At 36.6% G+C, this 18,709-nt stretch overlaps 1 protein-coding gene across 10 annotated transcripts in view; it reads left to right on the forward strand.

Moving 5' to 3' along the window:
- Nucleotides 1-18,709, forward strand: part of CNTNAP4 (contactin associated protein family member 4) — a 280,850-nt gene that overhangs the window by 35,290 nt on the left and 226,851 nt on the right. For all 10 annotated transcript variants that reach the window (XM_023226820.2, XM_023226827.2, XM_023226823.2 and 7 more), the window contains one exon: nucleotides 3,936-4,046. In XM_023226820.2, the coding sequence (XP_023082588.1) occupies nucleotides 3,936-4,046 (111 nt within the window). The remainder of the gene's footprint in view (nucleotides 1-3,935; nucleotides 4,047-18,709) is intronic.

Genomic DNA, 18,709 nt, shown 5'->3' on the forward strand with positions numbered 1-18,709 from the left:
TCCTACACTTCAAACCTCAAGAAATAATAATTATAGTCATGGTATTCTTACATGGTGGATTCTGGCCCCCGACTCGTGTTACAGATATGGTTCTACCACACTGAGAAGAGCAAATTAATAGAACTGTGTTCAATGATCTCATCTGTAAGAGAATAACATCAATATATCAACAAAGAGGGGTAAAGATTAGTTACTGTGTGTGGCAGGATTATAACTTCCTAGCACAGAGTGTTCTCAAAATGTGACTTAGTTATTATTAGTTCTGTGAGAATAACTACAATATATCATCGTCAAATAAACATACAACAGATTGTAGGGGCAGGTATATGCTCACGGTAAAGAATAACAAGGCCATGTAACCACCAAGGTCAACAACCAAAACTTGACCAAATATCACAAGCCTCCTGTGTGCCCTTCCGTTTTCCATATTACACGTCTTTCTCCCCACAAATGGAAGAAGTACCCCTTCTTTTGTTTTAATTCTGCGCTTTCAAAGCTAGAGGTAGAACAATATTGATTCTTAATTTATAGATGGCAGAAACAAATGAACAATAAATATATGTTTCCTAGAGTGATTGCACCGGAGAGGCATTACATCCAAAACATCAACCTGAATCTACATAATTGATTATGAATTGCAATTAAACACCCTTTTCACCACATTTATACCCGCAAGCTGAAAATGATTTTAAAAATTCCTAGTTCTAGTAAACACACACCCATATGTGACCCCTCCTTCCATATATGGAATGCACTCACTTGTGTGTATAAACATACACGCCATAGTTTCCACAGCATACTAAAACATTTTTGTTGTTGCCTGTAATTGGCAATAATCAGAATTTCCTTCACCCCTCCATGGGTTGTATATTTGTCTATGTCTACACTCTGTATTCTTGAATTACAACTGGATTGGCTGGCATTAGTGCTTAAGCTAGTCAACAGACATGCAGGAGCTGTCTGTTGTAATGGTGAAAGAATTTAAGGTAAGAGTAAGAAAAAGTAGACTTTGAATGAAATTGAGACAATCTTGAAAAGTAAAATGCTACCTCAGGTAAGTGCTTGGGAAAGGCATTTAAGAACAAATTAGGTTCAGGTATAATAAACTTAATAAAATTTCTGGTGAATCTAGATAATTTTAGATTTATTTTATTTAAATTAAATCACCATTAATTAAAACATTTGGGACAGTAACCTTGTATAATTTTAAATTACAGAATATATATGTTAAAAACTAAATGGGAGAGAAATACTTTTCTGATTAGAGCAATAATGGGAACAACTTAAGAGTATAATATAAAAGGCAAATGCTTTAAAGATGACATGGAATGAGGAATTGGCTGAATAAATTAAACGTATGGATTTCATGATACACATTGAGATTATTCTTATGCTTTCCCTCGTTCTTTGTGCTTTATCTTTTAATATTAGAAGCAATATATGTGATACACATAAAAGGGTAGATAGACGTTAAATATGCACATTAACATGTATATAATATGTAAAAATATGCACATTAATATTTATATAATATACATATTATATAAATATGTATATAAAAATTACATAATTTTTATAATTTTTATATGTATATAAAAATTACATATAAAAATTACATAATTAATATGTAATTATACATATTAATTTACATATTGATACATATGTAAATGTATGTGCATGTGTGTGTTATATATTTTATATGAAACATAATTAGAAGCCTGTGACTATGCCACTGTTAACACAAAGAGGTCCCAATCCAGACCCCAAGAAAGGGTTCTTGGATCTTGCGCAAGAAAGAATTCAGGGCGAGTCAGCAATGCAAAGCAAAAGCAGGTTTATTAAGAAAGTAAAGTGGTGAAAGTTCAGCAACTCCATAGACAGAGTAGGGCATTCCTGAAACTAAGAGGAATAATGCGTCCACCCTTGGTACAAATACTTGTGTGTGTGTGTGTATGTGTGTGTGTATATATATAGAGATAGATAGATACATATATAGGATTAGAAAAGATCATAGGGAGATGAGCTCTGCTACAAGGTTCATGATAAAGGATTAGTTTTCTTAATTACTATATTTTGCAAGAATCAACTAATACCTTTAAAGCAAAATTAGGAATGCTTTTGTTCTCAAGATACTGGGATATCAGGACACGCCTAAGTCTGGGTCTGTTTAGTAAACATTATCAATCTGTTCCCTTAACTCTAAGCGTCTAGAGGCTAGGAATATCGAACTTTCTGGAAATGCAGCTCAGCAAGTCTCAGCCTCGTTTCCCTGGCCCTCACTCAAGATGGAGTCACTCTGGTTCTAACACCTCTGACACCACCTACCCCCAAATTAAAGTACTCCATCACATTAAAACTGTATACCTGTATGTTGATTCAGCTTTTCTCTCAAGGTAGCCAAGATCCTGAGTTTTGTAACTTTCATTTCTTTTTGTAAAAGTAGTTTTTTAAACTCATATATGTCCCTAAACAACACACAGTATTACTTAGCTTTGCTTTTTAAGATTTTCAAAACGATCAACATATTATATATTATTTTATAACTAGTTTTCCTCAAAAATGTCGCTTCTAAGATTCAACTATTCTGTTTGGTGGTGATGTTTCTTTTGCTGGTGTATATTCTGTTGTGAAAAGCACTATGTTTTATTCTTTGGCCATTGGATATCTGGTTGTCAATTTTTTTTTTTTTTTTTTTTTTTTTGCTATTATAAGCAACGTTGCTAGAAATCATACATGTCTCCTGGTGCACAAATGCAAGCTCCTCTGAGTACTTTTTTATTTTCATGGACACAAAATTACTAGTATTTGTATATCACGTTTGGGTAAAAAGACAAAACTCCTTGAGACCGAGGGTTTATCATAGGAGGACCTACGTATATTAAAGGAACGCGTGGAACATAGGGTATGGGAAAGTTCAGATATACAACTAATGAAAAGTGGTTTTTATTAAAGTGGTTGCTCAAGTTTATACTCCCACGAGCAATGTGTCAGAGCTTCTCTCGGCCTACATTTTACTGGTCTAATGTCCGTAAATTAGTACCCTTTTGTAGTCCCAGTTTACATCTCTTTTTGCTGATAAGTTTGAGGATCAATTTAGGATCTGTACTGTGAAGTCTGTTTTTTGAGACAGGAGTCTTACTTACTCTGTCACCCAGGCTGGAGTGCAGTGGTGTGATTTTGGCTCACTTCAACCTCCGCCTCTCAGGTTGAAGCGATTCTCCTGCCTCAGCCTCCCTAGCAGCTGAGATTACAGGCATGTGCCACCATACCCTGCTAATTTTTTATTTCTAGTAGAGATGGGGTTTCACCATTTTGGCTAGGCTTGTCTTGAACTCCTGACCTCAAGTAATCCGCCTGCCTCAGCCTCCCAAAGTGCTGGGACTGCAGGTGTGAGCCACCACACCAGGCTGTGCTGTGAAGTCTGATCATGCCTTGTGTTATTTTTGTTAATGTGTGTCATGATTTAAAGGTGGTTTTTGTTTTACTTTAATTTGTATTTTATTTTCCTTTATTTGGAATACTAATGGTATACTAGGTTATAGGTTGTTCAAGTACTTTCTCCATTTTGTGATTTTTCTTTTTAATTTCTTTACAGTGTCTTTTGGAAACCTTAAGTATTTCATTTTCATACAGCTAAATTTGAGAATCTTTTATAATGAGGTATAATCCTTTCTACCTTAAGATATTATTTTATTATATAACTTTATGATTTTGAAAATATTTTCATATTCTCCTGTCTTCAGGTTCTTTTTCTTTTCTCACTGAACTTATTGGACTTCTAGTAGAATAGCCCCTATAAGTAGTAGGCATATTTTTAGAGATCTTAGATCCTAGTTTTTGATGTTGTTGTTTTCCTTGTTTGTTGTTTTGTCTGTTGATTCCACGAAAGCCATCAGCACTAACTAACCCTAATGTGGCGTTGTTCCTCCTGGCAGATGACTGTGATGATCCTCTTGTGTCTGCCTTGCCTCAGGCATCCTTCAGCAGTTCTTCCGAGCTCTCCAGCAGTCATGGTCCTGGATTTGCAAGGCTGAATAGAAGAGATGGTGAGTCTGCTTTTCTCCTCTGACTGGCCCATAGAAAATCTCACTAGTTTTTCATTATCTTTGCATAAAATCATTATGAATGATACATTGTAAAAGTAAATGTCTAAATAAGCAAATGGTTAAAACTCATGAGATGTATATGACATCTAGCTTCTGTTCTGGAATGTGAAAGAGACACATCATATGTTACAAAGAGTTGAGTTCCTTCAATCTGACAAACTTTTTATATATCTTACAAAACATTTTCTACAATAATACACAATCCTTATGGGCACATTAGGGATGAAAACTTAATTGGCCTTCAGTTTCAAGTTAAGTAATTTTCAAAAATGCTAATTATTTAAAAATAACAATCCCCCAGTGTTTTGGATTGTGAATGCAGTTGATTTTCTTATCAGTTGAAGAATAGGAACATAACAAGATTTTCATGGTCCTTTAGGAGTACTCAGCCAGGTGTGGTGGTTCATGTGTATAACGCCAACACTTTAGGAGACTGAGGTGGGAAGATCACTTGAGGTGAGGAGTTCGAGACCAGCCTGGGCAACACAGCCAGACCTTGTCTCTACAAAATAATAAAAAATAAATTTACCTGTGGTGTGTGCCTGTAGTCCCAGCTATGGCTGAAGCAGGAGGATCACTGAACCCAGCAGTTGGAGACTACAGTGAGCTATGATTGTGCCACTGAACTAGCGCCTAGGTGACAGAGTGAGACCCTGTCTCAAAGACACTTGAATATGTTAAAAGGAAACTAAAGATAATTAAATGGCACCTTGCTGTAGAAATAAGACAGAATTTCAAAACACTGTGTACTTAGAGACAGAGGATCACTGTGATCACGCTTGGCAGTGCTAATACAGAAAACATTTTAACAATCACAAAAAGTGGACAACAACATGCATTATTAAAACCGTGTTTCTTCCATTCATTATCCTCTTCCTCTCATGCCAACATCAGTCAGTCACTTCTAATTTTACTCTTTGATGTTATCCTTAATATGTGCTTAATGCTTGAGCACACTGAACATTGGACATGACAAATAGGTAAATGTGTATGTGTGTGTGTATTTTGCCATCTGGTGTACATGATATATCTCACATAGTTCTTACAATCTAGACATAACACTTTAATATGATTTTAAGCTTAAGTTTAAAGATTTCATTTCATATTATTGGAGATACCCACTTTTGTGTGCTTCTGAATGTGAAGATGTCAATGGAGAGTGAGAACTGAGATCCTTCTATCAAATGGGAAATTGGGGGGGGGGTGCTTGAATATATTTGAGTGGATAATGCTAGCCTGTTCCTTTTGAGTGACTTGCAGTGAGAGTTATTGGTCACACAGGACTGTCTCTTTCTCTTTGAAATTCGGAGACCCTGACCAATCAGTGGACTTTCCTAGCCTCTCTGATGGCCATTCCAGACCTTGTACCTGTGGACCCACCAGCAGGAATGCTGTTATTGCAATGCTAATCCTAGAATAGGGTCTCCATCCTGTGCTTCTTTATAAAGAAAAGCAGAGTTTGACATTTACCACCACTTCATCTGAGTCATAAAAGCTTCACAGAATGTGGACCAGTGAAAGGAACACAACATTTTAATTTACCTGTTTATCTTGATTTCCTTTGTTGAGGTTCAATACATCACAAAAATGTATATTATTAATTGGATCAAATCATATTTTTCATTAATTTATATACTCATCAGGAGTCTCCATCAGTGGGGCTCATTTTCATTCTTAATTCATTTCTGTGGCTCTTGGTAAAACACAATATCAAACTTCATGAATCTCATTTACATGTTAATGAAACCGAGACACAAAACAGGATCATTTTAATTATCTTTTGCTGGTTGTCAACCTACTTGATTACATTTTTCTTTTTTATTTAGTTTTTCTTTTTTTTCCCTATTAATTACATGAAGTTTTCACAAAGGAACATCAGATTTTCAGTGATTTATTAAAGGCTAGATTTTATTTCTAGTATTGAAACATTTCTCATAGTATTTCAGTCAGACTAGGAAAAAGCGTTCAGCCAAGTCTACAGTCATATGTAAATTAAATCAGCGAATAAAGGTCCTAGTATCTTAGATACACAGAATGACCTCTTTCCTACAGAATTATGAAAACTTAGAGCCAAAGAATAGACCAAAAAAATGAGAAATTTACTCACTTATTTTTCATCTGTGGGATAAGAAGTGTCAAGGATAATACTGTGAAAATGAGTAGGGCCCTAGTAATGAAGGAAGGAGATCAAAAAAGGCTGCCATTGCTGAGTGCCGTGGCTCACACCTGTAATTCCAGCACTTGGAAAGTCTGAGGCAGGAGGATCACTTGAGCTCAGGAGTTTGAGATCAGCCTGGGCAACATGGCAAAACTCCAGCTCTACTACAAATACAAAAAAGTTAGCCAGGCATGGTGGTATACACCCGTGGTCCTAGCTGCGCAAGAGGTTGAGGCACAAGAATTGCTTGAACCCAGGCGGTGGACGTTATAGTGAGCCAAGATTGTGCTATTGTACTCCAGGGTGACAGAGTGAGACTGTGTCTCAAAAGAGAGAGAGGGAGGGGAGGGGAAGGGAGGATTACCATTAAACATACTTTCCATTTGAAGTATGCTAATTTAATTTCGCCACATGTGTGCTGTTACGGGTTGAATTGTGTCCTCATATAAGATTTAAATCCTAACCCAAATACCGATGAAGGTGACCTTATTTGGACGTAGGGTCTTACTGGATATCATCAAGTTAAGATGAGACCATACTGGATTAAGGGGTGGGGGGCTAAATCCAATGACTGGTGTCCTTATAAGGAGTGTGAGATTTGGAGAGACACGGAGACAGATAAGACAGAGTAGACGAGGTGAAGATGGAAGCAGAGGTTGAAGTGATACAGCTGCAAACCAAGAAATGCGAAGGATCGCCAGCAACCATCAGAAATTAGAAAGAGGCAAAGAGGGATTCTTCTCTAAGCCCACGGAGGGAGTACGGCCCTGCCCGCAGCCATCTTGATGTGAGACCTCTAGTTTCCAGAACTTTGAGAGAATAAACTTACATTCTTTTAAGATGCCCTGTTTGTAGCACATTGTTACTGCAGCCCTTGAAAACAAATACAGAGTTCGGTACTAGACGTTTAGTGCTACTGGAATAAATAGCTTAAAATAGGAAAGTGGCTTTGGAATTGAGTAATGAGCAAAGGTTGGAAGAATTTTGAGGCACATGATAGAAAAAAACTTAGATTGCCTTGAAATACTGTTGGTGTAAATACAAAGGTTTAAAGTGTATCTGGCAAGGGCTCAGAAAGAAAAGAGGGTCATGTTATTGGACGCAGGAAGGAAAGCAATCCTGGTTATAGAGTGGTAGAAAATTTGAATTGTGTTCTAGTGTTGGGTAGAGATTAGAGCTTGTAAACAAGGAACTTAGATAATTACCTGAGGAGCTTTCTAAGCAAAATAGAAAAGGCATGCCTTTGTTTCTCCATAAGCTTATAGCAAAATGTGTGAGGGAAGATATACATTGAGAGAGAAACTGATAAGCAAAAAAGGCAATCAGACTTGATGGTTTAGAAAATTCTTGGCCTATTCATATTGCAGAAGATGGGAAATTTCGCATCCTCTGAAGAGAACATCAAGGATGGGTTAGACAAATTTTGCTAACGAGATTAGTCATGTGACTCTTGAATCCAATCAACCATCCAGCAGGAATCCAGGAATAGAGATAAGGTTATCCAGGAAAGATATAGTATTTTCATTGTTGGAGTTTCAGTATAGCTTAAATTTTAATGGGCAATTTAAGTTAAATATACATTGACTCTTAGTGTTGTCAATGTGGAGTTCAAGCAGGTTCTAGTGTCTCAGTTGATAGTCTAAATGTGTCCTTAGTACATTTAGAATCCAGAATATGAAGAATCCACATCTTTTAGTAGTGTTATAATCCAAATGTAAGTCTTTATTTTAATATACTTGGACAACCTTGGAAATGAGTGATTGCAAATTGATACGTTTGTGTACAGGAAAAATAATAGTAAATAAAATGATTGTCCAAAGCAAAAGTAATATATTTATATGTATGAGTAGAGCATTTATGTGTATACCTCTTTAAGTATATAAAAGATGGATTCCATAAGCTGACAAATACTGTGAGTTTCCTCTCACCTATTCTGTAAGATAAGAATGTTTTCTGATGTTAAAAAATTGGATATTTGTCTATCATAATATTTCCTGATGTTAAAAATTGGATATTTGTCTTTATTTTTCCATTTTCTCTTTTTTAAACTGCAACTGCACCCTTCTATTCTAAATGCTTGTTAAGCAATGTCTTCCCAATACCTATAGAATTTGATATTAAAATCAAACATTTGTCTATAGCGGAATTAGCTTACTTGGTTAATTGACAGAGATGACTCCCATTCATGGATGGATCTCTACTAAGAATAATTATAACATTCCATATAGCATTGTATGGCAATTTTGACTGCCCTAAATTGTTGTGCTGCTTTGCAAACAACTATTATGCTTCAGTAAATCTTCCAAGCTATGCATGCTGCATGTCAGTGCTTAAGAGGATAGATCCCTAAAGATAAAAAGTAGTAGGTGCTTTTTTTTGAGGTAGATATTTCCCAGTGTTAAACATATTATATAAAAAAAACCTTTATAGGCCAGGTGCGGTGGCTCACACCTGTAATCCCAGCACTTTGGGAGGCCAAGGCGGGCAGATCATGAGTTCAGGAGATTGAGACCATCCTGGCTAACACAGTGAAACCCCGTCTCTACTAAAAATACAAAAAAATTAGCCAGATGTGGTGGTAGGTGCCTGTAGTCACAGCTACTCGGGAGGCTGAGGCAGGAGAATGGCATGAACCTGGGAGGCAGAGGTTGCAGTGACCTGAGATCACACCACTGCATTCCAGCCTGGGCAACAGAGCGAGACTCCATCTCAAAAAAATAAAAAAATAAAAATAAATAAATAAATAAAACCTTGATAATAATTTTTAAAATCATAGTATTAAGATATTTAATAACCAATACTTTCTATATGAAAAAAGAATAAGAGATAACTTTTGTACAGGATTGAAAAATCTCAAGCCTAGAGAAAGGGAGACGTGGCTGGCACAATTGGTGTGAGTCTGACATTTGCCTGAGAGGTCCCATGACCAGGCTGGGGCGGGTGAACTTCACTGACTGAGTTTGTTGTACTGGAGATGCCCTGTACTTGTGGAGTTTGTCGGAGAACAGAACATGCCAGCAATTTATTTGCTTCTAGACCAACTCATGATATTCAGAATCTGATGTGCTGAGAGTATGTCTTTGGCAACTGAAAAATTACTTGAACTACAAGGGTCCCCTGCCTTCCTGCTGATCCTGGCTGTGGTGTGATTTATTAGCACTGCCTGATATTTCTGTCTTGTGCCCTAAGTTTTTCTGGGTTTGGGCCCTGTCTTAAATTCACAGGGGTACAGCTCTTAACATTGTGATGGGGGTGCTAATCTGACTCAAACTCTGAGTAGTCACCCCTAACAGTCACAGAACTTGCTTCCCAGACACACTTGGACTTCAGCTCCTCCACTCTCCTTCTCTTTTGTATTCTTTCCTGCAGATCATAAAATTTTAGGTGAGGAGCGACTTCTTTGGTGTTAGATATATCTGGAATTAATTCAGTATTATTGGGTCTTAATCAGTACTACATTGTACTCCCTTAAGGATTAGCGAGACGTTTCGCCACCAAACTTTAATTTCCTATGGGAAGAGCAGGGATAACAGTGAGATGGTGCTGTCTTTCTGAAAATGATGATGGCACCGTGATGGGGCCACATAAGTTACAAAAACACAGTGCTATACAAACGTTAACTAGTTTCAAAGTGTGTCCTGCCAGTTAACCCCATTTTAGCAAACTATATGTACTCATTATATAAAGGTAATCTCAGGGAATTCTGACCTCCACAGAACTATGCTGGGAAGAGCCAATTTATCCACTCCTTTTTTTTTTTAAGACACAGTCTCACTTTGTCACCCAGGCTAGAGTGCAGTGGCACAATGCCAGCTCACTGCAACTTCTGCCTTGTGGGTTCAAGCGAGTCTTGTGCCTTGGTCTCCTGAGTAGCTGGGTGTATAGGCATGCACCACTAGACCCAGCTAATTTCTTTTTGTATTATTAGTAGAGACGGGGTTTCTCCATGTTGGCAAGGCTGGTTTTGAACTCCTGACCTGAAGTGATCTGCCTTCCTTGACCTCCCAAAGTGCTGGGGTTGCAGGCCTGAGCCACTATGTCTGGCAGTATTCCTGATTAATTATAAAGCAAAACAGAGTCAAACAATTAGTTTTCTTAATGTTTGTTATTAGATTGAAGTAAAGCTAAACATTCTGATATATCCTTAGTCAAAGTCTGTGAATTAGGGCGATATGATGGTTTTATTTAAAATATTTTTATCTTTTTTTTTTTTTTTTTCTTAGCAGTCTGGATATAGTTTGTGAAGTTTAAAAAAAACTTACTGAAACATTAGCATTTTGATAAAGGTTGGAAAATACAGTTCCAGATTAATTTTATGATCAGTGATGTATCACTTGTGCTAATAAATTATATTTTGTATACCAGCCTTGAGAAAGTGAAATAAAAGTAAGTGAAGGTTTACGCATTTATTTCTAAACATGCTGATATCGTCTATTTGTTAAAGCAGTGGAGAGTTTGCTGCCACTTCTGAGATTAATATAGAATCACTTCTATTTTTGTGTCAATTCTTTTGATTTAACACCATAGATGACTGTCGACCTGCCTGGCCAGTTCCCTCCTGGCTTTAGACATTGCCCTCCCTTCTTGGCCACTTCCTTAGAAAATGCTCCAGCTTCTCTGATATCCCTGCCAGCGTCTTGGTGCTTTTTCCATCTTAGCCTTTATCGTCCTTGTCTGCTCTATGGCCCAAAGTCTTCAGCTCTAAATCAATCTGATGGTATCATCCGTGGGAGTACGCCAAGTAGCTAATCCTAAGTAATGTATAGTTCTGAAATCAGGAATACTAGATTGTGCTACTAAAGTGTGAATGGCTTTGAGGAAATGACATTATCTCTCTTTTTTTCCCCCTTGGTAGAGGATTGAATTTGAGGATCTCTAAATTCTATCACAACATACTCTTTTTATGTGTAATATTCTATTGGCAACATAGCTGTCTTCTCTTTCTCAGTCTTAGAAATCTTTAAAGCACGTGAGCGAGAGAAATTAGTCACCCTTCAATAAGAAGGTAAGGGGAGTACCTTAAGCAGATTATCCTTCTAAGTTTTCCTCAAACAAGATGACACAGGATACTCCTGCCTTAGGAGATGTCTTCAGCTTTCATAAAATACAGGAATTCAAAATATAAATGTGATCCAACTGAAATTGATACAGTGGCTCACATTTGGTCAATTAAAATATATTCAGAAAATTAAACATTATCACTAATACATGAACATTTCTTTTAGTATCCATCTGATATTTTCAGAGTGCTGAGTAGGAAAATTTTACATGTAGGTGCAATGAATAAACAATGAGTTAAGTAATCAAGGGTGTCTTTGCTTGGGCTATCCTAGAAGCACACCTGGAGCAATATCTGAGGTGCAAGTGATTTATGAGGGCATAGCTGCCAGGAGAAAACTGTGAGAGCTCAGGGGAAGCAGTTTAAGGAAGAAGAAACCAAATAATTTCAGAAATCTCAGGCACAGCTTAATCTCTCAAGAAACTCTGAGGGATACGTTTTACCTAGGACTTTGCCTTACCTCAAGGTATAGGTGGAGTCTAGCATGGTGTCTGGCTATATGAATAATTACTTTAGAAAAGTTATTTTCTAAATCAGGTATCATACACCTGACAGCAGATTTGAATCTTGTTAGGGCCCTTTTGCTGGCTTACTGACAGCCGTCTCCTCAATTTATGCTTACGTGACCTTTCCTGGTGCATACTCATGGAAAGAGATCTCTCTGTTTCCTCTTCTTATAAGAGCATTAATCATATCATGAGTGCCCCACCCTTGTGACAATGTAAACCTTTTTACCTCACAAAGGCTTCCTCTCCAAATACCATCACGCTGGTGATTAGGGCTTCAGCCTATGAGTTTTGTTGAGACACAAACATTCAGCCCACAGTAGTTAGCTACATTTCCAGAAACTAGTAAACCAACTACTTGACATATCTGAGAGAAACCAAGACAGCCAGCCTTCAGGGACAAAGATCCCCTCAAAAAGGAAATATCACATAGTGAGCCTGACATTTTCTGCCCCAAATAACAGAGTTTTAAGAATATATAAAGAAAAAGGGACAGAAATAATAGAAGTAGACAGTACGTATAGAAATACAAAACTATTGTTAATGTATATCATTCTGTAGCTTAATGAACAAGTAGGCAAAAAATGAAAATACAAAAGATTTGAACAAAATATATGTAATGTATATTTATATATTGTGTGTAATGTATATATCTCCAACTGCAGAATACACTTTCTTATTAAGTATGTTTAGAATATTTACCTTAATTTATGCTAGACCATAAATTGTTTCAATATATCTCAAAGGATTAAAATCATACAGAGTAAGTGCCCTAACTATAGTGGAATTGAGCTAGAACTCATTAATTAAAGAATACTTAAAAAGCCAGAAACGCATGGAATTTAATACATTCCTCCAAAAGAAATCTCAAAGGAAATTAGGAAACATTTTAACTCAATGATAACAAAATGCTGCAAATCAAAATTGTGAGATGCAGATTAGACCGTAATTGATGGCCTTAATTACAAATATTACTGAAGAAAAAGGTTAAATATGAATGATTTATCCATGCGTTCATCCCAAAAAACTACAAAAGGAACAACAGATTAAGCCAAAAGTAAGCAAAAGGAAGGAAAAAACCCAAAGTGCATTAATTAATAAAATGGAAAACAAGCATGTAATACAATCAATAAGACAAAAATATAAGGATACTTTAACAAACTTTCTGCTAATTTTGAGAATTTCAATGAATTGAAAAAATATTTCCAAACCACAACCTACAAAACTGCACTCAAGAAATAACAAAAGAAAATTAAAATATTTGTCTACGTACAAGAGAAATTTATCATTAAAAGTGTTTCAACAAAGAAAACAAGTTAACATGCCTTCAAATATGACTTCTTCCAAACACATTTAAGGAAGATAGGACTGTAATCTTGTACATTCTCTCCCGGAGAACAGAAAAAAAGTCAAAATACTCCCTAACTCATTCGAGGAGGCCAGCATAACCTTGATACCAAACACTGTCAAGGATAAACAAGAAAGGAAAATTAAAAGCCACTGTGTCTCATGAATATAAATGCAAAATACTCTAAACAAAATATTAGCATACATGTGTGAAGGGCCTCAGACTCGGCCTCAGAATGAGAATGCTTCCCCTCAGCTGGAATGTACATGTGCTCTGAAAGTGTGGTGCGTGGCACAACCACAGAGATATCAAAAGCCCAGGACTCCTAGCTTTCTTGCCTGATGCCAATTTATGTGTGTCCTGAGCCGCTTCTCCAGCAGGGGACAGAACAATCTTGCTAAGAGATGGGAAAAGCTAGCAGTTGAAAACAAAAAGTTCATTCACTCTTAGAGATGGTTAAAATTAAGATGTGTAGTTGTGTATTGGCCCTGTCCTTTTTTCCAACTTTTATCTTAAAATCAGGGGTACATGTGCAGGTTTGTTACAAAGGTATATTGCATAATGCTGAGGTTTTGGGTATGACTGAATTCGTCACCCAGGTAGAGAGCATGGTATCCATAGGTAGTTTTCAACCCCTGGCCTGTCACTGCCTCCCCTGTCTTGTATTCCTCAGTGTCTTCTGTTCCCAACTTTAGGTCCATATGCTCCCAATGTTTTAGCTCCCATTTACAAGATAACTCATGGTATTAAGTTTTCTATTTCTGTATTAATTCTCTTAAGATAACAGTTTCTAGCTGTATCCATGTTGCTGCAAAGGAAATGGTTTTGCTGTTTTTTTTTTATGGCTATGTAGTATTCCATGGTGTGTATATATCACATTTTCTTTGTTCAATCCATCATTGATGGGTACCTGGGTTGATACCATGTCTTTGCTGTTGTGACCACTGCTGTGATATGGACAACTTTTGCACGACACTTACATCCTCTCCACCCTCTCACTCTCAGCCAGTATTGCAGTGACCAAGTCCAGCTTTCTACAGGTGTGACAGGGTCTCATCTCGGGCTGTATCACTTCCCTGTAGCTTCTTGCCCTATGGCTTCCCTGATCCTGGTGGATGGTCTTCCCCTGGGAGTCCACGGGACTCATTCTAGTGGTGAGGGATGAGGAGCAGTGCCTGCCTGTGAGGCTAACCGTGCCAAAGAGGATGAAAGCTGATGGATAAAAGCTTTCTGCTTTTCTCAGAATGGAAAGTTCTGAGATGCATCTGATAAGGCTGCTCAGAAGTGTGTATGGCATTGCCAGTAGCCTGTAGTTTTGTCGAAGTCAGTAACACATTTCCTTTGACCTTCCCTTATTATTGTTTCACCCCTTCCTGCATGCCGCGTCTGTCCTGTGGGGTCACTTCTTTAATGTGAGCACTTAAACTTTTGCCTCAAAGTCATGCTAGTCATCACCCAAGGAAGTGGAACGAAATGCTTACTGATTCCTGTTCAGAAGAATTCCAAACAATTTATGTAGATTTTCCCCATTCAAGGAAGTAGAGCATAATTCTCTACCTCTGAAGTGTAAGATGTATATAACAACTTCCAAACTGTATATTTTGGGGACTTCACAGTGGAGAAATCTGACGAACACCACCTCATCTAGGTGATCAAAGCTAATGTCAGTGATAAATTATATTGATGGTATGTACCCTTGATTTGATGCAACGAAAATGGCATTTTACCTCTGTGTTCCTGCTCTCAAAAACCTCTGGGTAAACATTAGACCTACCTGAACTATAGAACCTTCTACACAATACCTGACCAGCCATTCTCAGAAATGTTAAGGTTGTCAAAAAACAAGGAAAGCCTGAAATGGTCATAACCAAAAGGAGTCTAAGGAGACATGACTAGATGTAACATGATTCACATGACTAAACAACATGAAATGAACATGATGTAACCTTTCTGGGATCCTGGAATACAAAAAGGACATTTAGTAAAAACTAAGGAGATCCAAACAAAACATGGGCCTTAGTTAATAATAATAATAATAATAATAATAATAATAATAATAATAATAATAATGTATCAATAGTCATTCATTAGTTGTGACAAGTGTATCATATGCCTGTAAGGTGTTGTTTTTTTGAGACAGAGTTTCACTCTTGTTGCCCAGGCTGGAGTGCAGTAGCGCAATCTTGGCTCACTGCAACCTCTGCCTCCGAGGTTCAAGTGATCCTCCTGCATCAGTCTCCTGAGTAGCTGGGATTACAGGCGCCCGCCACCACGCCTGGCTAATTCTGTATTTTCAGTAGAGATGGGGTTTCTCCATGTTGGTCAGGCTGGTCTCGAACTCCTGACCTCAGGTGATTGACTCGCGTCAGCCTCCCAAAGTGCTGGGATTACAGGCGTGAGCCACCGTACCCGGCGCCTGTAAAGTATTAATAGGAGAGGGGACTGGGCAAAGGGTGTTATGGGAACTCTATGTAATATTCTTGCAACTTTTCTGTAACTTAAAAGTATTTTAAAATAAAAAGTTTGTTAAAAACATGTAAATACTTCAGCTTTATTAATATGAGATGCAAAATGGCAATATGAAAAGAATATTTGTGTGTGTCTGTATAATAAAATATGGTAAAACTCATTTGAGGGGGAGGGAAAGGAATGAAAAAATGCGATACAAAAATTAATATGGACTGAATGTCACTTAACAGTTAGTGTGGTGGGTGTTTAGGCATCCATAATTATCCAAAATGTCAGGAGGCTTGTGAAATAAACATCAAAGCCTTGGTGGAGCTTGCTTAGTCTCTGTTTCTCCCAATTAATTAGATTCTGAGTATGATGACATTGGAAAGAGTTGTTTGCTCTGGCAGTAGTAATACTTTCTATTTGCTTATAATTTTACTATTTATAGTTTTATAGTTTAAAATCTGTTCCCATGCACTCTCTCTGAGTTTTAACTGCAACCCTTCCAAAGGCTACTCTATAGATGTAGTTCCATGAGAAAAGGCATAGAAAAAAATTGCATGATTTTTATAAAGACTTTCTTTTATTTTTCAAGTAAGACATTTTATCAAAGATTTTCTTCCTCAGTGGGAATTGAGTTATTAGCCTTAAATATGTAATAATTTAAATAGAAAGCTAGCTTAAAACCACATTTAAGTGATGTAAGGATTATTTGTTATTTTCTGCTACCTTTTTCTTTGATCTCTTTTTAAAAAGATTGATATATAATTAATAGTAACAATATAAAATAAAAGGGACACATATAAAATAGATTATATAATTGGCTGTATAAAATATAACTGACTTTTATAATAGGCTATAAAAATATCTGACTGTATTAAAATGAAAAATAAGGTCAGAGACTGTGTGCCAGAAAGAGAACGTTTATTTGGGTTTTTCCAAAGTCTCACCATTGACCTTGACTTTGTGCATGTCCTCCTTAAATGTGCCTGTCCTTCGCCAGAGCCTCAGGAGAAGGCCTTTGCTGACACTTCCCACATTTGTGCTAAAGGAAAAACACATCTCAACAATCTTCTTTCTGGAATTTTTAATTGCCTGCTAGAATTTTCCAGCTGCCTGCAAGGTGTTTGTCTCACTTGATCAACTTGAGTTAAATACATCACCTCCAAACCAGCTGCTTCTTGTAATTATTTTTCTTTCTGGTTCCTGGTGGTGTTTTAAATCACCATGGTTTCAAATTCTTAGAATCACCTTTTATTTCTCCTTTGATCCCTCTTTCTGAAAAAGATAGATAAAGATGGATGAAAAAGATAAATTCTATGTATCCATGGCTTGTAATCTCTCTCTCTTAAACTTATTTTATATTTCCATTGCTGCTACTCTAATGCAGTTCTTTGATTTTTATCCAAGGTTATTTAGGACCATAACTAGTCATGCAGTTTTGAGGCTTTCTTCAATAAAAATAAAATTTAAAGCATCATTGTGGCCTTGTTGTGTGCCTGCTTGTGACTTTCAACCCCATCTCCATTGTCTATACTGGTGTTTATGAATGCGCTTGCCAATATCCAGTTAATATTCTGCAGTGGTTGAACAGATAATTTGGTAGTTTCAAAGAAAGAGGTATAAAAATTCATAAACATTTTACAAATTAAACTGGAAGATAATTTATGAATTGGCTACCGTTCACTAACAGTATAGTTTCTCTTAGCTAGCCCGTCTTTGCTTAATTTGTGTGCTATTTCTTATACTTATTAGATTTACTCTTTTGCTTTTAGCACGACATGACATCAATTCTGTGATTAGTAAAAATACATAAAGAGCTTACTGATGCAGAAAAGCATAAGTGAAAAACAGTAAGAAATAGAAATTCAGAAAAATGTCATAAATATAAGGAATGACCATAATTTTAGGGCAAATATACATGAACTGGGATATTTGAATATTTGAATGTGGCAATTTTTAAAAGCATCTAAATAGTGCTGGATGGATCTGTAAAAATTGGACTTTATTTGGTGAGTGATTATTTTACTCAAGTTTTTAACAATTGTGAAATTCACGTAACATACAGTTAACCCCTGTGAAGTGTAAAATTTGATGGCATTTAGTACTTTCACAATTTTGTGAAATCCCTATATTCATCAGGTTTCAAAATGTGTTTAAAATAGGTTTAGTTGATTTTTTTTTTTTTTTGTGGTCTATCATCTTGATTCCGTTCTCATTTATTTTTCTGTTTTTTCTTTTTCGTTTTTTTCTTAGCGATTACTCTGGGAATTAGAAATAATCTCTCAAATTTGTAATGATCTATTTTGAATTAACATTCTTTAGCTTTGATGGTATACAAAACCCTCTGCTTCTGTATAGCTTTGTCTCACCTCTTTTGTATGATTTTCACAAATTATATCCTTATGCGTTGTGTGCCCTGACATAGAAACATAGTTATAATTATTGTTTTATGCATTTGTCTTTTAAATCATATAGGAAGAAAAGAGGAATTACAAACCTCCAATAAAATAATATTTTCTTTTGTGTTTATGTGGTTTCCATACAGTGTTCTTTGTGGCTTTGCATACTGTCTAGTGCCCTTTTCTTTCTGTCTAAAGGACCCCCTTTGGCATTTCCCGTTGGACAGGCCTACACGCAATAAACTCCTTCAGCTTTGCTTATGTGTGAATGTCACTTCTTCATTTAAAAAAGGTAGTTTTACTAGATAAAGAATTTTTGGCAAATGGTTTTGTTTTTCTTTCAGCACTTTAAATATATCATCCCACTGCCTTTTGACCACTGTGGTTTCTGCTGAAACATCCGCTGTTGAGGACCCTTTATAGGTGACATCTTCTGACTTGATGCTTCTAAGATTTTTTTCTTTGCCTTTGACTTTCAACAGTTTGATTGTAATGTGTCTCAGTGTAGAACTCTTTGGGTTTATCTGGCGTTGTGTTTAACCTTACTGGATGTGGTGATTCATGTCTTTTATCAAATTTGGAAAGTTTGGGACCAGTATTATTATTATTATTCGGTGAGACAGCTGTCATTCTGTCACCCAGGCTGGAGTGCAGTGGTACAGTCACAACTCATGGCAGC

The sequence above is a fragment of the Piliocolobus tephrosceles genome, chromosome 17 (genome assembly GCF_002776525.5).
Source record: "Piliocolobus tephrosceles isolate RC106 chromosome 17, ASM277652v3, whole genome shotgun sequence".
NCBI lineage: Eukaryota > Metazoa > Chordata > Mammalia > Primates > Cercopithecidae > Piliocolobus > Piliocolobus tephrosceles.